We start from the raw sequence: 25,832 nt of genomic DNA on the forward strand, positions 1-25,832 counted from the left end.
CTAAATTGATTGATTCTATTTTTTAATTTGGGGAGAAGAAGTAAATGTCATTATATGAATGGTTAACTAGGTAACAGATTTTTTTTTGGCAGGGAAACCACATCAGACATAAATTCTAAAACTAATTTAAAGCATGGTTGTTTTTTTATGTTATATAACCTGTCTAAAAGGTACCTTTAAGTCTTTAAAACAACAAGAATTAATGCATGTGAATAAACAGAAACAAAAACCGAACAACAACGGAAGTTGAAAGGTAAGTAAATTCCAGCAACTTAATCTTTGACCCAATAAAACCTGAGTTTGTTTGGACAGCCTGCATGATAGACTTAATGCCGGCTCAGCCCAATTAACAGTGACACTGAGAGACAGGAGGGCATCAGCTTCAAGGAAGAACACACGGACTTTATCTCTGTCACACATATAGTACGTGCATATGAGAATGTTTGTACAGTGCTGTGTACGTGCTCTAAATGAAGGAAATGCGAGCAAATGCATTACACACTCGCACTTGCAGAAACCAAAATGTGTTAAAGTGTGTATGGTGGTGTTGAGTTTAATTACAGAAACGACTGAGTCAGTCAGTCAGTCAGTTATCCAGTCTGTCAGCCCTCTGCAGACAGAAGGGTCAATGGTCCACAGGGTTAATCTTTGGCTAAGCTGACTACAATATGCAGCATGCCACCTGGGACAGCAGCACACACATATAGTACCTGAGTGTGTGTGTGTGTGTCTGTGTGTGTCAGAGGAAGACACACACAAAGATAAGGAGAGAGACAATGGTACATTCCAGCTGTATTAATGACATTATGGCATATTAAGGGGGAGATAGTTTTCTAATCATTAACTTCTACGCTGCTGCTGGAACTTAATACTCAGACCACAGTCCACAAAGAAGTTATCTAGTCCCCAGATAACTCCCGATTCTATTCTTTTAGAGACGAAGCATTTAAATGAAAGCATCCATTTAATCAGAAAAAAAAGGCTCAAATGTTTCAGTATAGATGCTTTCATTGTCAGTGGTCAAACTCTATGTGAGGGGGTACAGCAGACCATTATTTTAGGATGTTTTCTACACTTCACTGACTCTCTCTCTTTGGCTCTGTCTTTTTCCACATTCTGAATAAGTCAGCACGCTCAATAATTCACTAATTCTATCCTCGCTATTGTGCACATGCATTGTAACAGAGGGACACGGTGTTACACAATGATGATACGGCTATAGCAGTTGTATATATACTGTATGTTGGGATACCAACATACAGTATATATACTGACGTGCTGAGTTGGAAAAGCATCTTTTGATCTTAAAGCACTCAAAGACTTCGTTCTTCCCCTCTCAGCACCTGATCAACCTCCCGACCTGCTCCTGTCTTTCTTTGGTGCCTCCTTTTTTCATTCGCCCTTTCCCGTTCTTGAGATTAAGGAAATTCATGATTTCAAATGAGCGGCTTTGTGATTACAAGTTGCATCAGCGCCGGCACGACATGCAAATGTAACAAGACAGAAGGAGAGAAGCGGGTAAAAGTCAAAAGAGAGAAAGAAGAAAAGGCAAAGGAGAGAAAGACGCGATGTTATTAGAGGAAATGAGAGAGAGAGTGAGTTGACAGAGGTATGTAAAGATAGAGAGAGAAAGAGGAAGGCAGGCATCTTGAAGGCAGCGGTCACACCTGTCACATCCCATTTATCTAATCCAGCGCCTACTTAAAACAGCCGCACTCTTTCTTTCGAGAGAGATGTCGCACAAACAAAACAAATAGAACAAGAATACAGGAGGGAGAAGAGAGGGGGAGACAGGAGGGGGAGGTGGAGTTCGGGGGTGAAGGGTTGTCGGATGTCTTTTGCTTGTGGAAAAGCTGCCAGGGAGATGTCATCTCGCTGCGTCCAACAATGAAGGTCATTTCCCAATCAGAGGGAATTAGCAGAGAGCCATGGCTTCTTCAAAGACCCTGTACATTAGGGCCTGTGACATTATTTATGTGTGAAGTCAGACAGGCGGACTTATCCTTAACGCAACTTAAATAGCTTATGATTTTTTTTTTCCCTCAATCTCAACCTCCCAGCATATAATCCGTATGCCTTGCGGGTGATTTGCGCTGCAAAGTCCAAAAACAGAGGAATCAAAACGACAAGACATAGGGCAGACTGTCTATTGTAACGGGTGTCTCTCAGCTCGAGTGTGTGCAGTGGTGACGTTTCTTTGCTCCTGCTGTAACCTGGGTCACAAAACTTTTCAGATTAGCATGCATTTATTCGCAAAGTACAAACAGAAATTTTGGATACTGTAAATGTTCATGCCCTCTCTCCCTTTCTCTGTGTGTGTGTGTGTGTGTGTGTGTGTGTGTGTGTGTCAGAGCTGGTTTTTGTGCATATATGTGTGACACTGTGAGCGCACATAGCCTGTAGGTGTGTGTTTGTGTAAATGTGTGAGTGTCTGCATGTATGTATGTATTTATATGCACTGGATGTGGCAGGCTGGGAGTGTGGGCGGTTCTGCCTTTAGTTTGTAGATGTCAATTCTCTTCCAAATGACTGGAACAAAGTAAAAATTGCGCCTCACTCTCTTTATCCTTTTACTGCCTCTGCAATGGAACCGAATTAAACAACTTTTGTCTTCTTAAGCTCATCTGTGAGGGGAGGTTGGTTTAAAAACACTTAATTCTTGCCAGAAAAAAAAAGGAAAAAAAAAAATCCCAATGCTATTTTTTTCCCACAGCCAACACAGATGCTGCTGTTCATGTTCTTTTTTAAACTTCTTCCTCTTCTTCCCTTCCTCCTTCTCTGTTGCCCAACAGAACAAAACTCACTCTCTCACTCTCTCACTCTCTCTGCTATAGCCTGACATGTCTCGGGGTCTGCAAAGTGTACATTTGAAAAACAATATTTGATGCTTGGCGTGTCATTGTGGATCAAGGCGTGGACAATGTGGCAGTAGGAAGAACTGGAAACAGCTGCTCAACTAAAGTACATACGCACATACACACCAGGAGAATGTCACTGATCACTCCTGCAGGGCGGTAAGACTTAGCTCGACGCCAGGGCTGCCAATCTCCACGACATACACTTAACACACCTCCAATACATTGCCAAACACACACACATACAGCAAATCCCTTTACATGCCATGGCTAAACACAGACACTGTCAGTTTTGATTTGGAGGTCCCTCAGGCTGGGACAAGCAGACAAACACACACATTACTTTCATCCTCCTTTTCCAACAATATGCTTAAATTTTACCATGGAAACCCCTAATTAAAATACATATAGTGTATATACTGACGCTAATAGATAATTATTGTAGCATATGACTATTATTAATATTCTTAAAAAAACTGAATTCAAATAATGACTATAGAATTACTTCTCATGAAACTGAAACGTCCCAATTCTAATTGTCAAAATTAAGGTTTTGTCCAAGAATTGCACACTTGCCCTTTTCTTATCACAAAACATGCAGCTGTATTTTCTCTATTTTAAATAGCACTTTGGCTAAAGTGAATGCCAGTATATTTTACCACGACCCCTCACTGTTGACAGGCAAGCGTGTGTTGATTCATTAGTGCATCACTGGCATGAGAAATTAAGTGTGACCACTGTGTCTCAAGACTGCTCAATGACTGTGTTAAATCTGTCAAATTCACATGAACACACACATACACACATAATCACACATACAAATGACACAAAAAGAAGGAAAGCGAGGGCTTGTGGAGGAAAATGAATAAGAAATAATGCCTGATGAAATATCTTTATAGTTTTCTATCGTGTTAGCGTGTATCTCGCCTGTTAATGAAATAATTAGTGTTTGTCCATTAACACATTTATGAGAAGATGCTTTTCTTCAGCCTGATGTGAAAATATTTTTCTCAGAGGATCTGCAAAATACAAACAAAAAAAGAAAAAATCAAAAAAAAAAAAAAAAAAAAAGAAAGCAAGAAAGAAGGACCATGATGTCAAACAAATCATAGCTGTGCTTACAGTGGGGACTTAAAGATAATTCAGCATTTTCAAAATGTTTCCACAGGACTTGGATTTTCTATGATAAATAAAAATGTAAATCTTTGCTTTTATACCTGTGGTTGCATCATAACCGAATTCGATTTTAATTGGTGGACCTTGCCTAACCATTTCTTAAATGTTTCCCATGATTAAACCTGAGTTGCTCATAGCCAATCAGATTCCAGCTGCACAGTTATAACTTGACATTCAGTAAAAACACCCTTTTAGCTAAACTACATTGATTTGCAAAACCATTATGAACAGCACTATTCTTATCCGGAGCCAGAGTTTGTACAAAAACACATTTTAAAAAAAGTGAATAATCCAACACATTTTAGATTTTTAAAATGAATGTAAGAGCTGTTTTTATTATGTGTGTGTGTGTGTGTCTGTGTGTGTGTGTACAGCTGCAGCAGGCAGGTAAAGTGGCCAAGCTAAAGCTGAGCAGGCAGGCGAGGAAGGCAGGATGAAGAGGTCAGTGTGTAACTGAGCACTTCTCTGCTGCCGTGTTAATTTACTATGACAAGATAAAGCTGTAATCCCCCCAAAAAAACACACACATTCACACACCCAACACTTCTCTCGCTGCCTCACTTCAAAGTCAACCAGTCATTGATGTGACATTTACTTCCCCCTATCACTTTATAGCAATTGCCCTAAGAGAGAGACCACAACCTCACTTAAGAGTCCCACCTAAGTCCGAGCCTCCGTCTCCATCTCCCTCTCTCTGTTTCTCTCTCAGAAAAAAACAAAAAGAAAAATTCAACACATATCTTACAACATGCCCGGAAGGCAGTCAGATAAACCCCCATCCTATCCACCAGGCTTGCTACCTAATAATCCACATCCATTATTATGCCCTCCCCACAAACAACCGCACACACAAACCGACATCAACAGCTCCCTTCTGCTGTCAATTAATGGCCTAGAAAGCGGCCGTGTCATTTTTAAGGATATTTTAATTTAAATTTCTCAAGAGGTGTCATTTCATAGCAAATTAATGTGGAGGCCAAAACACAAAACATTTATGATAGTGATGTTATTTAGCAATAATATAATTTAAGTAGTTTTGTGCAAATATAACAAATACATCTTATATTGACGAACCAGGACTAATGTAATGATTGGCCTTAACATCAGCAGATAACCCGGTGTGTTGAGTTTGTGTATTTGCATGTGTGTGCGTGTGTGTGTGTGCATAGTCCTAGGACTTTGGTTTACAGTTGGCACATGCCACACACACAATCGTGGGAGGGGCTCGCAGGCTAATCAGCGCTAATTACAGAATTAGCTTTTTGTTACAGCTCATAAGCACTGTTTTATTGTTTTATAGCATGTGACTGTTTATCGTCAGTAAAGGGGAAAGGTCGACTGTCGTTATAAGTCATTATGAGATGAAGACAGCGCGCTGTGTCCTGGCATAGACGGTGTCACACACAATGTGCAAACACACTGTGAAGAGTTTGATACAAACACAAAATTGTTTAACAGATGCCCTCAAACGTTAATCACGTTTCTCCCGGTGAATAGTCAACACGTGTCACATGCCCATGTACTTAACATGCATTGTAAATGACACTACATGTATATAATGTGTAATGAGTCACATGCCGGACAACTGAATCTTTTAGATTCTGATACATACTGATGCACAGGCACACACAAACACACTAACACACACGTACACACACTCACCCTCACACAGTGTGTCAACTAACAGAAATTTACAAAATGTATACTGTGAGGCCTACACTGATATTTAACATGAATCACACAGAAGGTGCAACTGTACAAAATACACACACATATACACACATAGAAATGTGCTTACAAATACAGAGCCATACATTCAGCACCACCACATAATGTCACACTTCATCCTGAAGAAAATGACTCACTGCAATGGCTCACAATTTGCAGTCACGCAACTGTGCATCAAATGGGCTCAAGGCAATGGCTGGTGGGGCGCACATAAAAGCAAAAACACGTGTGCACCCAAACAGTAGCTTTCAACCTTTTTTCCCCCATTTTTGAACCAAAACAATTATAGAAAAAACTCCCGGTGCCAAACTGCTTTTCACTCACAGAGTAAGTCAACTTCTCTCTCTATATAAAACTAACTCTTTTCATGCATTTCACCAATCTCCAAAAAATATTCAAATATTTTATTTTTGTTTTTGTATTAGGGTTTGAAAGGTCTCTAAGTCTTCTAAATCAAGAGGATCCAGGCTGTATATGCAATAATTTAGTTTTCAATATGCAGAAATATTTCTGTTTTTGTGAGAACAAATTTCTGGAAATTCCATAAAAGCTAAATAATTCCACATTTTCAGAAAGTGTTTGTTCCCTAAACTATATTACGTAGTTGTTTGAAAATACAATAAATAAATAAGTTCAGTGAAGTTAATTTCTAGCCAAGTACATCAACAAATAAAGTATTTTTCACTTTAGCCTCTGCAATGCACCCTGACAGGCTGAGGGAATGCTGAGTGTAGAGAGTCAGTAGTGATGGAGAGATAGACCAAACTGCCACTGGCTACTTTCAGTACAGAGATAAAGCAACAGAGTAAACTTCTTATTTAGATTGTCCAAGCAGAAAAGATGGTGCAAACGGAAATCTTTAAACAGGCGCCAATGTGAAGCAATGGGTGTCATTTTTGTCTTTTTTTAAAATTTTAATATATTTTATTGATCCTCGTGGGGATTTTGTTGTTGACAGCTGCTACATTCTTAGTCAAAGCAGTTCAAAGGAACCCGGAATCAAATCACTGACCATGTGGCTTTGTGTTAACCCTATCTGAGCCACAGCTGCCTCAGGTGCCCGAGCCTCGCTACATTCACTTTTAGTTGTTTATAAAGGGAGCAATGTTTGGTTCCAGTTTCAAATTTCTAACAAAAAGTAAATGTTTATATTTAAAGCTAATGTCTTTTTTTTAATAAAAGCAACTTTTTATCTAAAATTTCAAAACTGTAAAAGTTTGTTAGATGAGTCAAGACTAAAGTGTTCGAATGGATTAGGATGCATAATCTGAAACTGTGAGATGCTGTTGGTCAAAGCAGGCGGTAACGTCTTCACAGTGTTACACCTGTTTTAAAGCATGAGCCAGTGCTCATGGCTGGGTGCTATCACTCAAACAGGATCGAGCATGAAGTCGGCAGCCATCCTTACCGTGTTGGGGGGGCTGTCCAAGTTGCGGTTGGGGGGTGAGCGAGGGGACACCTTGCCACAGTAGGAGGCCAGGGGGAGGTGGATGACACCGCCCAGTCCCTCACTCTCCTCATCCTCCACTCGCTGTCTGCTGGTTGCCATGGTTACCTCTCCATCTGTCCCCCCATATGGAGAGGCTGGTCGCTTGGAAGACATCCTGGAAAAAACGGAGGAGAAGGGAGACAGAAAGATGGAGGGAGAAGGAAAAAGAGAAGGAAGAGTGAGCAATATTCACAGAATGATATAACAGGTCGACGGCTGGAGTTATATGATGATGGCAACAGGAAGTGTGGAGGTCCTACTAGCTCCTGTAAACTCCTGGATGGTCTGAGTAAACTCACTTCACCCACTTTGGTGTGTGTTTACTGTACAAAAAAATACAATGGAGACAACTTTAAGTCCTTTGAGCAGGCATTTGCCAAATCCTATTCAGCTCATCAACTGGCATCAATTCTCTTACTTCCCTTTTCTGTGGATTAGTTGACTGCTACACCGTACAATATCCCCTTCAGTCGGTGTGTGTGAGCACCCAGCTCCTTGGCAGACCTTCAAGCACACTCTCAGGTCTTACAGTATGTTTACCATGGGGGCCATTCAACGTTCATGTTTCAAAAAAGACGGGGCCATTACTGCAACTGCAGCCTGCTTGCGCTGGCATTGTGGAGGAAATGACCATGTCTTGACAATGGGCTTTCAGAGCGAGACATAGAGAGGAAAAGAGGGAGAAAAGGAGAGAGACAGAGAGTGAGAGCAGTATGCATGGTGACAATAACATGTGTTTATGAAAACCTTTGGACAATAGAGGAACCGGAGGAAAATAGCTAGCAGCAGAGAGGACCCTGCTGTTTGCATTTGTTACTGTGGATTTGTTCCCTTGAAAAGAAGGAAAGGATATAAAGCCACATCTATTAGGTGAACTCTGTCTCTCACAAGGTAAATTTGCCTCCCTGTACTTCAGATGAATGGGGATGCAGTAACTATGTGGTAATAATAGAATTTAATGTGGTTCTCTGTATCGCCTGAGTGCTTTCAGATGCACTTGTCAGCCTTGAAGCCACTGCGACTATGACCCTGGGTAATAGGCTCAATCGCAAAGAAGCCTGCAGCATGGCAGGGATGGAGGCATGGAGGGATTGTTAAAACTTGTAGGGAGGGTTGTGTGTGATGGGAAGTGGAAACAAGAAACAAGCAACAGGCGTCTGTCAAATTCTAATTCATTCTTTCCCTTTGCTTTAAGAAGCGACTTTCTGCACATTCAACATCCTTGACTTTATATCTTTATCCTCCACTCAAACTTCATCTGTCTTTGATTTGCTCCGTCTTCCTCTTCTGCCTCTCTCTCTCAAATTTTTCCCTCTCTCCCTGCTTGTGTCTGGTAAACTGATTACACTCCTGACTCTATTGGATTTCCTGTGGACTGTACATCTGGCGTTGTTCCTTGGAGCAGCCCTGCCACTAATTCATTGCTTATTTACCTTATGACAGTGGAAAGGGAAACAATATTGAGTATTGCTCACTGGAGGTGATGAGGAGAGCACCATGCTAAAAACGCAACATGTGGTGTTATCACATTGCGAGCAAGGTTACGGTCAAAATCAAATAAACTCCACTGCCGTAATACAGAAAAAGACTAAGTCTCCAAAATAGTGATGTAATTTAATTACTTTCAATTGTGTACAGGAGATTTTGCCTGCAAGATTCATTGATAGATAATCTAATAATTTAAACCAGTTTACAAATTGGTGTTATCACGCACATATTGCTGAGAACCGATTTATCTCCCAAAACATTTTCAGCAACACAAACCACTGAGTGTTCTTTGAGTTCAATAGGCTTCTTAGATATTTTAAAAGCTGTACAGATCCATCCACTTCCAAGCAAGCCCTGCAGTATTACATTTATAGTTCAAATCAGAAAAATGATTTAATCAACACCACAGAAATGTACAGTTTTGACTATTAAACAAGTTGTGCAAAACTCCCGTTTGAACAATTAAGATTTTTTTGTATGCATTTATCAAGGTAGATTCACTTACAATATAAAAAGTAGAATAAAATAGAATAGGTGTTTTCATGTAAGGCAATGTGTAGAGGACACACACAAATACACAGAGAGGAATGTGTATCTGAAGCTGTTTTCTTTATCTGCTGCTCCTGGACACTCTGGCTACGTGGGCTTGCTCAGCAAAAGTCGAGGCCATAAATGATGTGTTAAGATTTTGGTTTTGTTTGCATGACAAAAGACTTCAGGGATAAGACAGCACACTGCTCTCATTAAACCTAATTGATATTAACACTGAAATTGACTTTGATAACATTTATGACAGAATGACTGAACAGAAAGCTGTGTGTGTGTATGTGTGTGTGCGCGTGTGTGTGTGTGAGAGAGAGAGACAGAGAGACAGTGTGTGCGTGCATGCACAAACTTCTGTGCATGTGTGTGGGTTTACACACTATCCACTGCAAGCAGCAGGCCCAGCTGAACAAACTGACGGGCTTTGAGTAACACGCACACACACACACACACACACACACAGTTACACACATACGTACTTGCGCATATACAGAACAGGGGCCCAACACTGCAGGTCTGTCTTCATCACTGCCTGTTTACTTTACCTCCTTTTACTCTCTCACACTGAGGCCTTTTGTTTCAGAGACACACACACCTTCCCTTGTGTCCTACATGTGCGCACCTCTGCCTACCCGCAACCCTGAGCACAGACCTGAGGTCAGCCCTAAATGCTTTAGCTTCAAAAATGCTGCACTTTGGCTCAGCAACAGTAACATCTCAGAAAGCACTAAGGAATCCTACTGTTGCTTTTGGAGTTTTATTGTTCATCACTTCGCCACAGTAGCCGCACAGACATATCTAGATAGACAAGTAATCCACAGACAAGAACGGTTACACATTAACACAGGAAACAACACAGATATCCAAAAACTCTGCAGGCCAAAGAGAGCATTTGACTAACCCAAAGAAAATAACTTCATTTCATCATTCTTTTTACTGCATTTCCCCCTCTGCTCCTTATACCCATCCGCCCCCTCTCCCCAACTCTAGTACTACTTCCTTAGAGGTGGGTGTCTATGAATGGGGAGGCCATTCACAACTCCTCTCCGGGTATAAAATCCCTCTCTCCTCTCTGTCCCATTTGCCTTTGAAGTTGAATTACTACACAATTGGGCACGGCGGGTGTGCGCATTTTGCTGGCTACTTCATTTTAAGTTTGGCAGGGATGTCACGTCGGCGGAGACCTGGAGTAAGCCGTTTGAAAGCGCAGAGTGATGCGAGGATTAAAAAAAAAGACAAGGTTTTATAAGTGGGTAAATTGGCAGCGTTGTCCAGATCATAATTAGAAAATATTTGCATAATTTTGCACCATACCAAAACTAAAAATTGAGCCCCTAACAGTTCCTACTATGCTTACATCTGAGACATGCTGCTAACCTTTTTTCTATGGCATAGCACCATTGCTGAAATATTGCAGGTCATTTTGTGAATCACAAATGAAAATAATAGGTAAACTATAGAAAATTTTGAATCAGATGTTTTCTTCTACCCTCCAGTCTCTCTGAACCATTCTTTCTTTCTGAACACATTTCTGAACACACACACACACACACACACACACACGGTGAGAGCACTAAGCTGAGATTAAAGCACCACTTCCCCTTGGCTTTTTGATGATTAGCAGCTCCTCAGCTAAGTCCCTCTCATATCACATATGTCCAACGCTGCTAAGTCACTAATCGGACAGCAACGGACATCCATTAACGGGCCGAATAATCGCCATTGGTGGTGGTTAACCCCCTCCTGGCTGTCACTGTAATCAACGTGTCCATTTCATGTTGGCACCTCAGCAGCGGCAAGCTTACGCACACGCAACCATGTTTAAATACAAGCAGTGAGCTTATGAACACGCAAGCAAGGGTGCTTACACATGCAAAACACTTCAAAAACAACACACAAACGCACACACAAACACACATGCACATACATAAATCAAATGAATTAAGCAAAATTGGGGCAAAGATTTGTTTCAGCTTCAGATTTGTTTTCAGCTTCTATGAGGAGTGAGGAAAAAAAAACAAAGCAGCAGAAATGTCACAGGCTATCTCTCACACACACACACACATATACACACACACACACACACACACACACGCCTGGCTCTCTCGCTCTGTGTGTCTGGCTGCTAACATAATCATGGTGCTAACTGCTCTTGTTAACTCCTCTACTCAGAACAAGCTTTCAGGGAGCGTGGGAGCCTCCTCTGGAGAATTCCACAGTAAAGTGTGTGTGCTTCTGTGTACGCATGCATGTGTGCGCGAATGTATGTGCTCAGCCTTCCTATAAATTACAACCCTCAATTCAACCACTACGCACTCACACACATATTCCACAGTCAGTCGAATCCATCGTCTACAGTCAAAATGAGCATGACGGCTAATTCCAAAGTGCTGTCAAGAGTCAAAGAGACATTTGTGTTACTTTTTTCCTGCCACCCTGTGACTGCTAAGTGCTGCCTGCCTGTCACTCAGGTGTGGGTCTATTTGCGTAGAAATGTGAGCTATCTTTGAAATTGTTCTCAGAGGGAATGGAAGGGCATATCAAAATAGTTGAGCGGAATGTGCCTTTTAGATAAGGCGCCCAGGGCGTTTTGCCTCCGAAGAGCCGACCGCAACATTTACATGCATGTGACACCTCAGGCGGGAATTTAAACAAATGTTTCCCACCGTGTCGCGCTATCACTAGCTTTATTGCTATTGCTTTTTTTTTTTTTGTCTCCCTGAATTGCTTATTCTCAGCTTTCAAAGCAATTTCTCCCTCTCTTTCTGTCTCTATCCCTCCGTCACACACTCTTGAACTTATTTAAACATCGTCTGTCCTCCTGCTCTTTCCCTCTCTTTGTCTTCCTCCCTCACTCCCTCCCTCCCGGTGTTGTCTTACTTACTGTTCCCCCTTTACACAATCAGCTGTTTGTAAGAATGTCGCTCCATCCCTCCTCTCCCTCCTTCTCTCCCTTCTTCTCTGTGCAGACTCTTAAGGATATTGCCTAATATCTATTTATAGTCTGTCCTTTTGAACAGTGGGAAGAGTGGGGTAGCAACAGAGAGGAAAGGCTGAGATGGAGGGATAAATATTGAGCCAGGGTGGACCTCGAGAAGAAAGTTTGTGACATTACCCGTTCCCTTGTTTGGGTTTTGTTATAGTAGAAGACTCTGGGTATTCGTGAAATGCATCACATATTTTCAGTTTTAGACTTTAGTAGACAATTTCTAAGCATAAACAAATGTTCATCATCAACAGTCAAAATTTGAAAGAAAAAAAAGTCCAAATGTGTTTCCCACAAACTGAAGCATCATGAGTTAAAAGTCGTTTGCTTGTTAGAATTAATGTAAAATGCTGCAAGAGTTTTCCTAATGACTTTCTATACTGAAGTAAATACTGTGTAACATGGAAGAAAATGTGAGCAAAGCTCCCGCCAGTATACTCATACACACACAGACACACACACCCTTACACTCCCAAACACACACACAAAGGAGCAGAAACACAAGTCATCCTCACACACACACAAAGGAACCTCTGTAAGGTGCCCTAAATTGGCGACCGACAATCCAAACCATGTTTCCTGTCCAGTTTAACCACAAAAGGCAATAACACAACCTGATGTCACCGCCGCTAATCTCTCTTACACACACACACACACACACACACACACACACGAGACAGTCCTGTTTTGTATGTGTGTGCGCATGTAGAAAAAAAGCAAAGGGGGTGGGTACAGAAAAACATAGGCTAACTCATTTGGCCTCTGGGACTGCCCCCTCTCTCCTTTTCCTGTCTGACTGCCTCGCTCGTCCATTCATCCACCCAGAACCTTAGTCACCATCAAGGCATCGCTCCACATACTTTCCTTGTCATGTTTTCAGCTTTTCTTCCCCTTCTTTAAAACCTTATTTATGTCTTCACACTGAGTCACTGGAGGACATGATCATCACTGACATTTTAACAGGGAAAAAAGGATGGAGAAGAGAGAAAAGGAAAGGGAAAAAAAGTTCTATCTATTTATCTCTGTCTGTCTGTCTGTCTGTCTGTCTGTCTGTCTCTCTATCTAAGCCTGTTTGTCTGTCCCTCTGTCTCTCTATCTACTTTAGGTTGGTTGGTCATCAGTGTAGGGCCAAGAGAACACAAGTCGTGGGAAAATCTTGCTATAGAAAAAAGGAAGAAGAGAGGCAGAAAGAAGGTTGAGGGAGGAGGAGGAGGAGGGTGAAAAGAGACAGACGGAGAGAGGAAAAGTGCATCCGGTGGATGGCGGCCCCGCTCCCCTGGTGCTTTGCGAGGGGGAGACGCTGCATAATGTTTATTGAGCGACGGATAGTGTTTTTCCATTGTTGTGCCAGGCCACTATTTGTGCTGCATTTGTTAAGCAATCCATAAAGGAGTCACAACATTTGTCTCACTGTCAGCGACTTGGCCTGCCCCTGTGCCCCCCCACCCCACCAAACACACACACACACACAGGCTTATTTTCTCACATAAATGACAACACACAAATATGCACACACTCCCAGCTGGCTTCTTTCTTTCGTCCCACACTTTGAAACTCTCCCACCTCGGGCTAAGTGGTCTCCTCCTTTTTCCTCTTACTCCCCCAATCCCATCCCTCCTCCTCTTTCTCCCTTTCTATCTCCTCCCTTCTCTCTCTCTCTCTCTCTCTCTCTCCTTTCCTCCCTCACTACCTGGAAAGACAGAGGTTTCATTGTAGCACCCTGGGAGGGAGCTATGAGCTTCTAACACTGTCTCCTATTGTAGACTGGGAGGATGGTTAACGTGTGTGTGTGTGTGTGTGTGTGCGTGTGTGAGAGAGTCTGACGGATGGCTGAAGAAGTAGAAGAAGCAGAGATGGAAGAGTAAAATCTTAGAGAAACACACGGACACCAGCATGCATGCCGCTGCACTTCTGACAATGCGATACCTCCACTTTACCTTTGACCCCTGCCTTGTGACCTCATGTCATATGACCAGACTCCAGTTAGTCTGGGGGGACACCTCTGTCTCTCTTACTCTGTTTTCCAAACACACAAACACACTTTCTCTTTCTTTCCCAGTCCCATTGTAACACTCCATAACTGTGTCTTTCATCCCAAAACTGCTCCTCATCCTCCCCCCTCTTCTCTCCCATCCATAAACATCAACAAGAACAAATGCAGCCTAATATCCCCCCTCCCTTTATCCTATTGGCTATCAGCGCAAGCTTGTTGCACCGGGTTGGGAGGTCGTGGTGTGAGAGAGTTGGAGGGGTAAGGCAGTGTGCTGGGAGAGGGGAGGAAGTGGGGAGGAGGAGGAGGAGGTGGGTTTTTAGCATTCTCCTCTGGTATTTTTTCTGTCTGTCGTTCTTTCTTTCCTTTTCTTTCTTTTTGCCCCCTTCTCGCTCCGTGGATGGAGACACGGTTATCAAGGCTCTCTGGGGACAGACAATATGGCCCAGACAATGGCCTACAGTCCAAAATGGTGGTGGTGGTGGGGTGTGGAGAAAGAAAGAGAGAGAGAGAGAGAGAGAAATAGAAAGAGAAAGAGAGAGAGAGAGGGAGGCCGGGACAGGGCCACAGGGGAAGACAGGGGCAGAATGGTGCATTAGTTTGCAGAGCACGGACACTCTACTCAATTACTCTACTCTCTCTCTCTCTCTCTCGCTTCTTCAGACACACACACACACACACACACACATACACACACACACACTCACTCACCACTTTAATCTCGCCCTTTTAAATGAAGTACAGCAATACTTTAACTGGAAGCAGCACTGCTCCGTTATATTGGAAACATGTTTTGAAGAAAAGTGTTTAAAAAGTGTCCACAATGCTGTAATTACAAAATAAAATTCAATAATAACTCAAAATAATAGTACACAATGGTGGAAAACCTACTCAAATTAAGAATTAGTAAAACTACATTAAAAAAACTCTTTTCACTTAAGAAGAGTACTTAAAAAATATACCTAAAGTTTCACAGGTAAAAGTATTTGTTATGCAGAATGGTCCTTTTTTACCATTCTGTGATGCATTACACTTCAGCAGCTATTCAATGTTGCAGTGGGTCAATGTGGAGCTCATTTTACTATAATACTTTATACAATATTGTCTAATATTATTCATAACAATGCATTGTATTTAACAAGTGGTTTGTAATTTAAAATTGCTATTTGAAAGTAATTGTAGCTGTGAAGTAAATGTAGGAAAGATTACAAAATCATTTTTTGAAACGTGCCGAAGTATAAAAAAGAGAAAATAACGACTGTATTTAAGTGCAGAATGCAACTGTAAATGTTTTATAACTTCTGAGAGGAAATCATGTTTTAAAAAAAGAGAGAATATTTGCTTGGTCTCAGGGAAATCCAGCAAAATTCTTCAGCTTGCTGCTGCTGTCCATGTTGACGACTGCGACACAAACAAATGTCAAATTGTATCTGAGTGGGTCCTGTTGACACATGCGTTGATGACCCCTCCCTCTTTCAAATGCACATACCTACACACACAAACACCCCAATGAATAGAGGGGACAAATGGAGGAGTGTGAAAATCCACCACAGCTTCAACACCACATCGAGAGTGACCTCTTCCTCCCCTCCCTCCTTAACACCCCCAACATCTCCCCCCTCAATCCTCTGTTTCTCTTGTCCATCGGCAAGGAATGTGTCAGTTTGACCACATCATTTCTTTTCCTTCATCTCTCCATCCACTTCCACTGCGGCTCTTTCAAATGTATCTGCTCACTGTCTTTCCTCTGTGGTTTGGTTGCTTTGGCTTTCTCTGTTTTTCTCTACGTCTATATTTCTGTTCTATTTGTGTGAACAGATGAGTGTTAGCGAAGGCAGTCTGTTTCCACCATTTTCAGCTTAGGCTGGAAATTTTGATACACAGCCGGGTGCGCAGAGAACCAAAAAAATAGTTTCTATCATAAAAGCAGCAATCAGACTACAAAATAAAACAGAATGTTATAAATCACCAAATATTAAAGCAGTGTCAAAGAATGAAAGTGGATTTTTTTTTAAACAAGAGATAAAAATAATACCACAAGATCTGTTGGATTAAATGTAATGATTATTAAAAGATATGTTCTAACCTTCTTATTACATCACTCTGTATATTCTAAAAAAATGTCACTAATGATTTTTTACTTAGAAAGACAAACAACAAAACATCTTCTAAAACTCTGCCAAACTCTTTTCAATGAAAAGTGAGTTCAAGTGAATTATAAAACAAGTGTACAATTTTAGAAGAAGAAGAAGATAAAGAAGAAGAAGAAGAAAAGGGGAAGAAGCATATAGAAGAAAAAGAAGAGGAAGTGATGAAGAGGCATGAGTGAAGGAGGCGAGCACTTACTGAAACGCAGGAACCGAGAGCATTGCGACCATCGAGGCTGAAGCACACACACACTGGCAACTCACACACACTGCGCTCCGCCAAGAGACTAGCGCTTAACACACACACTTGAAACTCACACACACACACACACACACACACACACACACACACGCACACACACAGAATAGAAGATACCCCTCTCTCATTCACACACTTACATCCACATATGAACACGCGCATACACGGCCACATCCACGGTGATGGAGTGCATTACTGAAAAGCAAGAGTTTTAAGTGCTCTCCTCCTAAGTCATTGTAATCCCTGCATTTATCGCCATACATTCTGCTTTCTGCGTAATCCTTTAAATTTCTAATTCCTTCTAGCTTTTGTTATCTTTTTCTCCCTTTCTCATCAACCACTTTGCCAGATTGAACGGTTTATTAAAAACACATTTTTGCCACATGTAAAATGTGTTCTTAATTCAAGGGGCCCCTTAACTGCCCCCCACCTCATCCCAACCTCCACAGTTTATCTCAGAACAAAAGATTAGTTTCATTGGGTAAAATAGAGTGCTACTTTATTGCAATGAAAGTCATACAGAGGAAAGGAGAGAGAAACGTGAGTGTGTGTATGTGTGTGTGTGTGTGCGCGCATGTGTGTGTGTGAGTTAATGTTAAAATGCTGGGTATTATACCATAATCTGTCTCTTACAACATTATCATCAAAAAAACATTATTCCAAAGCCAAAAGCCACTTGTGTTGACAGTATCGAAAGAGGGGCAAGGTTAGAGGGTTCACACCTCTAAATGAAGCAGGCCCGCACAAACATCAGAGGAGCACAGTGAGATTAACATTAGCATATGTCAGGGAAATAAAAAAACAAAAAAAACAACATGCAGATTGACAATAGAATTAATAAATATTTGCATGATTTGAATTTGGATTAAATGAAAAAACTATTTGTTAATAAGCAGAATTTAAAAGGAGAAACAGAGCGGGAATGCAGAGTGTAAACATTTACATTTATGGACAGAAAAAATGATTTAGTTCGGCATATTTCTGTTACTTTCAAAATAAATAACTTCTTTATGTTGTTTTGGCGTGTTGATAGCAACTTAATATGCTGAACTGTTTGAGAAAGACGCTTAAAAATAGCTGATAGAGTAAAGCAGAAGTAAATAAAGTTGTGGTGAGCAGGGGAGATGACATGATGGGAGAGGATCACACATTTTGACTCTAACACACACACACACACACATGCGCGTACGCACGCACACATACACACACACCTGTGTCTTTAAGTGTCTCTTTTTACTTCACGCACACACACCTACAATGTTTTTAGCTGTTTGTCTGAATGAACAGAACTTCAGTCAGGGGAAGGACGGAGGAGGAAAAGGAGAGAGATGTCTGTTACTGCTGGGGCAAATGTACATGAACACACACACAGACACACACACACACACGGACACGCATGACGCCTTGCCTCAGCTTTGCATATCATAATGCACCTAAAAGCATAGGAGTCAATCATCAACTCTCCTTTACCATCTCTGGCTCTGTCATAACACACACTCTCCAGCGTCAAACTCAACTGACTCTCTGAGACAGTTCACATGCTTTACAAACACAGACACGCAGACCAAGTCCTCTCTTCTCACACTACAATATTGTTCTACTTTACACTTCTCTTCTACCTAGCAATGTCCCCTCCCTTCTCACTGTCCCACTCTGTCCTGTCCTCTGTCATCTGTGTGTGGATGTGTGTGTGTGTGTGTGTGAGAGTGTGTGTGAGTGAGAGAGAAAGCGTCACGTACCTGTTACACTCCTGAGGTAGCTCAGGCTCAGTGAGCATGCTGGAGTACGGGTCCGTCTCTCTCGACAACAACAACATAAAACAGTCCCACAATGCTCAGATGAACAAGGTTAGTCTCCCCAGAACAAGACGGGATAGAAGTGATCCTTCAACCTCTCACACACACTGCTGATTCTCTCTCTCTCTTTCTGTGTTCCTCTGTCTCTCTCTACTCACACACTTTCAGCCTCACACCCTCCCTCTTGCTCTCTCTCACTGCCTCTGTCCCTCCTCTTCTCCCTCCCTTGCTGTAAGCTGTGAGATCTAGGCTCAGCCCTTAAAGGGCCAGCAGCGCACAGCGCCTCTTTCTCTTTCGCTGTGTGTGTGTGTGTGTGGATGTGTGTCACAGTGTGTGTGTGTGTGTGTGTGTGTGTGTGTGTAAGGGGAGGGGCCATTTGACCAAAGGGCCCGTCACTCTCTTCATGTAAATGCACAGCAGTGCTGCCCCCTTCCTTAAGTATATGAGTCTTATTATCACAAGGTGGGCTTCCATCCAGCTGTTTATATGCACATCTTTAATTATCTAATAAAAGAGCGCAAATGCCAAGTACTCCAAAAGGAAAAGTTATGGATAAAAGCAAAATAAGACAACAAGTGCAAAGAAAACAGATTAGGCAAATTAATTACAATGTGAATGAATTATGTTAATGTAATGTCCACTAAAGAGACAAAATGTAACATTGCTCAAATGAATACATGAAACAAACAGAAACATCAAATTTCATTCATGTTCTCCATCATGTGCCCATCACCTTAATGTGCCATCGTCTTCTGTAAGAGGTAATTGTACATGATTGTAAGATTAGTGCCACCAGCTGTTATCTCAGTGAACAAGTGCTCCAACCAAATGCCCACATAGCTTGTTTGCCTCTGCTCTTTGTTACAATGTTGAAAAAGCGCAAAATGCCAGCAGACCTCTGTCAGAATCGCCACCTTTTGGAGCCATGGTACATGCATCGATATTTCATTCAAGTTTCTGTTTTAGTCATTTTAGTTAGAGAACAGTTGACCAAGGATCGCTGTTGCGTGAAAAATAATCTACTGATCAGTGCCCACTTCATTTGAGACTGACAAAGCCTGTAAAAGGCAAGAGAGTGACTGGAAATTTGAACCATTTATTTTAGGGAATTACATGCACATCATGTCATCAATGATATACACAACAATCCCGTGTATTTAAGTAAAAACTTTAAAAACAGTCTAATGGTCTGGGTTGCAGTATATTGATAGATGGACACAATTTTTAGTTTGTGTGCAGCAACTCATTAAAAGCCTGATGATAATATCGTTGGCATAATAGTGTCAATGAATAGATTGATGGCGATTGCAACTGGTCACCCACTCCTCTTTTCAGGTGTCTGCTGCAGCTGGATACAGCTGTTTCTCTCCCCGCTCTTTCTTTGTCATATATTTTCATCAACAATGTGAGTTCTCTTCAATGAGACTTTAAACATTAGCTTAAAGATTCTTTGGGCGGAACTTCAGCCTGTTTTATACATGCTTTCGCTTCTTCCTCCTTTGTCAGGAGGCAGTTTAAGTGAGAATGTAAATGTCTGACTTCTCTAGTACAATGTTCAATATTATGTGTGTGAGCCGGTGCGTGGAGCAAGCTGCTCTGTCAAAATTGCCAGGAGGATTTAAAGCGAGTGAATGGGCATGTTGACAAAGTCTTTATCAGTCAAAGCTTTTTTTAAACACATGTGTAACATACATGTAACAAACAATACATGTGTGTCACGGGTGTGAATCGCAACTCAGTGTCCCGAGGGTGATTTCTCTTGACAGTGAGTGCATTTACATGGATTTAGGTAACCGGGTTACAGGTGACTTTCTCTGGAAAGCTGATTTCTTAAGTGTCATGTAAACAGGAAAGCTGGTTTCCAAAATCGTGGAAGGGGTTTAGGGAAACCTGGTTTCTCCAGGTAGATTTCTAATTGGCTTTCTCCAACTGAGCATGTGCGTAACAACAGGCTGCAGCTTACTGTCTGTTTGAGCAAAAGAATGAACGAAAGTAGAGATTGTTAACGGGGCGATGCCGTCTCATTTAAAAAAAAAAATACGCCTAAAATCTAGAAAAATGTTGTGACCCTGTTGTGTTCAGTATATGTTTTGTATATGTTGCATTTTCTGTTGATTTTTTCTAAGTTTTCAAAAATAATCACTTTGATGCACGATTAAGTACATTAATTAGTAGGAAGTGAACACTGAACTATACAAACTATATACTATTTTCAAACTTAAAACGGAACTGTAAACAACTGTAAAGCTGTATTGTCCTTATCCCTGTTGAACAAGGTTGTCAGGCTATAATAACACAATTCTAACTAATCTAGAAAGTAACATTTCATGGCTTTCAAAGCAGTAAAAAGAGCGCAAGGATGTGACACTTTTTTCCTGCTTTGGACTCATCCGTGTTATGTTGTGTCTTACTGTCCCTTTGGTTCCACCATGTTAGTCAAGTGACACAACTAAGCGATCCACTCTGAAACACATTATGCTTTTCACAAGATTAACCTCACTCACATAAAAAAGTTAACAGGAGAGTAGATCCAAAACAAGCCCCGAAATAAGATTAGTATCCTATGCTTTAAGTGAAATTCTCTAAAAACTCTGCAGGACTATCCAAAGAGCACTAATCGCTTTTGCTACGTACTAAAAACATCAATGCAGCCGTGCATGTTAGTACTATTTGCCGATTGTTATAGTGATTCCACTTGCTAAACATTTAAATATAATGGACTTATAGTCAGAACAATACAGAACAAGGATGCACACTGCAGGTATGTGAAAACGCCGCACATTCACCAGCCATTCGGAAGCAGTTTTCTCTAGAGCCATGTCACATCAAACAAAAGCTTTAAGAGTTTTTAATTTCCTTTTTTTCCCCTTTGTTGTGATGCAGTCAGAAGCAGACATTTGATTCTGTGACATGGAACAGTTTTGTTACAAGGAGACAGCTGAACACTTTCAACAGAACATATGCTGGAGCTCACATGCATGAATGAACGCATGCACGAACACAGAGACACTCACAAAATACACATACAAACTGACTGAAACGTTCACCAATCATCCACACCAATAGTGTTCTTAGGTGTACTTTGTGAGCGTGTGTGTGTGCGCGGGTGCACGCGTGTGTCAGTAGTGCATGCTGCTTTCAGCCCCTTAGTGCTGTCACTCAATATTAAGGGTGTGTGGTCTACATGTCACACATACGGCCAATCCAGCTATTGTTCTCAAGAGCAGAGAAAAGCAGAGCTGACAGACTGCCACTTCTGTGGTACTTTAACACGCACACTCAAACTCTGACAATCACACACTCAAAAGAAGGAGGGAAGAAACTGAGTCATGTTACTGTACAGTACCTACTGTATTAAAACACACCAACTGTACATTGTGCACACACAGTGTGCACACAGTACTCGTACAGTGAGAACACCCCACTGTCATTCATAGTATTAAAGTTCTGTTTTTTAAGAAAGTTACAGGCTTTTATTATTGACAATCCTACAACAATCCTATCTCAAATCTAAACTCTTTCCAAGGTCAAGCATGAGTCCTTTTCCGTTAACCTGAAATGGACATTGACAGCTCTTAAAGTGATCAAAAATTAAAGTTTAACAAAAATGTACGAGCTGGATTGTTTATTTGCACGTGCAAAACTATACAGGTACATGAGTTTTAACTCTTAAAACCCATGTCCCACTGGTACACCACAACTCTTTGAGAGTGTAGTGGAGACCCTGTTTCCAATAATACAACATATGTCAGGGTACATTTTAGGAAATGTCTCAGTGAAGAATTGAAACAGACTGCTATGGTAAATTTTATAGCATCTAAAACAACTGTAGAGTGACTTACAATTTTCTTATCATCCATCCATTCACAGAGTCCCTCACACATCTATGGTGGCAGAATTGCCATGAAAAGTGCTGCCCTTGCCCCCCAGGAAACTGGGCATCAGAGTCAAAACATTACATAATCTGGGGGTGTAGAATGGAGATTACCAAGCGTCTTTGGGCCGCACCTGGTCGGGCTAACAATGATGACGTTACATTAGTTGCTACAAGTATAATCAGCGAAAACTCCACTCAAACCTTTGAGCTGAATTGTGGGAAACAGATTTCTGCTTCTGCTGCATCAATACTAAGGTTGTACCATATTAACTTGTCGTACTGCAGCAGCGGTCACCTAAGGTTAGAGCGAGCTAGTGGTCAGATGGTTATTGGTTCAATCCCCAGTAGAAAATCTGTGTGAGGCATGTAAAGATGCAGTTCCTGTCTCTTCTGTTAAACTGGAGTGGGACACTTTTAGGGTAGAGGGTAACCTTCCCCCATCACTAAACACAGATGCCAAATAATTCTCAAATCAACACCTATATGAACTATTAGTCACCTGCTGCTAGTTATTATCACCGTTCTGCGAGTTAACTTGGAATTAAACCTTTTTTGGCGAGTTCTGAACTACAGGTTGTGGTTCCAGTGTTGAAATATGAAACATTCTGTCAAAAGCAACAGACAGTGAAGCAGAGGCTGAGTGTTACTAGCACTGATGTGACCAGATACCAGTTGAGGTTGTACGAAAACATCTCTCTCATGCAGACACACACACACAAGCACACATACACATTAAAACATACAGATATTAAGCAGACAGTGCATTCTCCCCACCAGCACCATCATAAAGCAGCAATATGAACATGTCAATGTCAACAACAATCAGCAGCATTAGTTTTCTGTTTATCTAATCTAATTCATGGTCAAATGGAGAGAATACACTGGGAGTGCTAAATCTAATCACATTCTCTGGCTAAATTGAGCCCCGATTGGAAACGGCATCTCTCCTTGACCCCGTAAACAGCTGCAAAACCAATGATAACCTAATTTGGGCATTGCAGAAACTTAATTTCTCCACTATGTGGCTAAGTCAGTGGCGATCGGTCAACGTAAGGGAGTAGGGCTGACCTGGGCACACCCTCTTCTCTCCTCTCCTCTCTCGCTGCTACAGACAGCTGAGAGAATAGTGAAGACGCTTGAGTTGGTCACATTTTGAACAGCTGTTCAAAAAAATATTCTACTAATCACACAGTGGTTTACTATGCAATGATGTTAGCTATAACTAAGTCTGACTTAACAATGGATGCTATAGTAGTGTTGATGCAGAATATAATGCAAATGAACAACAGCTAATGTTATACATTTGCATGAAAACAGTTTATCATAAGATTGTATCTGCTAGGCTTCAAAATTTCTCAGGGACCCATGCCATGAAAAAAGTTATTTAACGGCATTCATAACGATGTGAAAGGAATAAAAACAAACATGCTTGACTCGTAAAATCTCCTGGACTAACCAGCCTCTCAGGTGTGGGCTGTCAAGAGCAGTAAAACACGTTGCTGAGGAGAATGAATGAACAAGGCCATTGGTGTGCATTGTGTTTGGTGAGAGAATGTGACAAGAAAATGAAAAGGGAGAGAAACAAAAGAAGCTTGTTAAGTGATTCATAAGTTCATAATCTGAGTTGTGTTTTAGTAAAGGCTGGAGAGAAGTGACATGAGAATAACAGACAAACAAGGTATCACAAAGCTGCTTGTATGTGGACAGGATATACAGAAATGTGAACACACACACAGAACACACTATCGCAGGGAGACAGGAAAAAAAAATACCCGGAAGGAATCGTAAATATTCAGAATGCTACGAGAACACACACTAACACACACATTTATTTAAAAACACTCATTCCCAAACACAGTGAAGCAAGAATGTTCTCTCTCCACACACACACACACACACACACACACACACACACACACACAGAGAATCCATTACAATGAAGCCGTTGATGGGAGGCCCCTGTGTCTGGACCCTAACAGCTGTAGTGCATTAGAGGCCGAGCATGAGCAGGGGCAGAGAGAGACCGGCAGTAAACAATCCCAAAGTCCATAGACGCACACATATACAATCACACACATCCCCTACACAAATTTTCACAAACATTCACGCACCATATTATGCAAATAGAGAGAGACACACATTGGACACAATGTGTCAAATCGGTAGTTTTGGACCTAAGAGGCTTTTCTGTTAAAGTGCAAGATCACATCTAGAAAATGACACAGTTTGCATTTAAATTGGAGAGAAATGAGCACGAGAGAGGTGGTTCAATATTGCTGTGTTTTGGTCCTGGGAATCAAAATTTTAGGAAAAGACAGCTCAAAATTTGGCCATGTTGTTTGATTTTCAATAGTGGCACGTCACTGTCCGATGGAAACAGCCAGCCAATTAGTTAGGAATACTGTAAGTCACTGTTAATTGATTTGTGGGCCCAATGTACATTACCACTGCAGGATGTAGGGTGACCTTCATGTAGCAGATTGGACAGAAAGAGCACCTACATTTACCGACCATACTAGATATCACATCCTACCACAGCCCAACAATTATTGTCTTTTTTGATACCTTTAACAACGATCCTTCCCCTAACTCAAGCATACTGCTGTCACTATTTCAATATTGTTATAAGCTAAACACTTTCTTACGATCTGGGAAACGGGAGCTGATAAATCAATCTTTCCTCCACTGATTTGTTCTGCTGCTTTTGGTCACATGTCATGGTCTTCATCAGTAATGTAAAAACTATATGCTATATGTTATTCAGCTATATGCATGTAGAAGCAATCTTATTCGTATCTGATGGTCCAACAATTATCCTCTCCAGAGATCGTTGTATGACGAATCCACAAAACACAAAGTGTAGCTCAGGGGTGCCCACACTTTTTTGGCTTGTGAGCTACTTATAAAATGACCAAGTCAAAATGATCTACATACTATAAAAATACAAAACATGTATTCATATATGAATATACTGAGAACTCCTTATATGCACAACATATGTTGGTACATGAACTCATATTGCACAATACAACTCTGTACATTTTTCATCATTACCTTACTCTGATGACTTGCACTGAATAGAATCAGCCAGGGAGGCATATTCGGGAGGTTATCTCGCTAGCTTGCTAGAGTTTTGCAGCACTTGGTGCCGTTGTATGCATCCACATGCCCGGTGAGCCATGTGTCAGAAAAAAATCAGATGTCAGATTGGCTGCCCTGCCTGTCAATCAATTGACAAAATACATAGTAACGATGGACGATCGGCTGATGTCTACTTTGTTAATTCCATGCGATCTACCCACACTGCCTTTGCGATTGACCGGTAGATCGCGGTCGACGTATTGGGCACCCCTGGTGTAGCTAAAGCCACAGAACACGTTTCGTATATCTATTCCACAGAACACGGTAAGAAACCGTGTCCCTCCACAGCTACAACCTGAACCTTTTTACATCTACCTTGTTGCGGTCCCCGCTATCTTGTAGTCAGGTCTTTGCTCC

General features: G+C 41.4%; 1 protein-coding gene across 11 annotated transcripts in view; it reads right to left on the reverse strand.

The window, feature by feature from the left end:
• Positions 1–25,832, reverse strand: part of sox5 (SRY-box transcription factor 5) — a 206,959-nt gene that overhangs the window by 65,718 nt on the left and 115,409 nt on the right. For 7 of the 11 annotated variants that reach the window (XM_067490298.1, XM_067490295.1, XM_067490289.1 and 4 more), the window contains exons 1-2: positions 18,401–18,664; positions 7,168–7,363 (exon numbers count right to left, since the gene is read on the reverse strand). In XM_067490298.1, the coding sequence (XP_067346399.1) occupies positions 7,168–7,363; positions 18,401–18,477 (273 nt within the window). In that variant the 5' untranslated portion in view covers positions 18,478–18,664. Of the gene's footprint in view, positions 1–7,167; positions 7,364–16,601; positions 16,752–18,400; positions 18,666–25,832 lie in introns of those variants that run through there. The other 4 variants (XM_067490294.1, XM_067490293.1, XM_067490290.1 and 1 more) reach the window with 3 other exon arrangements.

This window comes from Channa argus, chromosome 21 (assembly GCF_033026475.1).
Source record: "Channa argus isolate prfri chromosome 21, Channa argus male v1.0, whole genome shotgun sequence".
In the NCBI taxonomy this organism is placed as follows: Eukaryota; Metazoa; Chordata; class Actinopteri; order Anabantiformes; family Channidae; genus Channa; species Channa argus.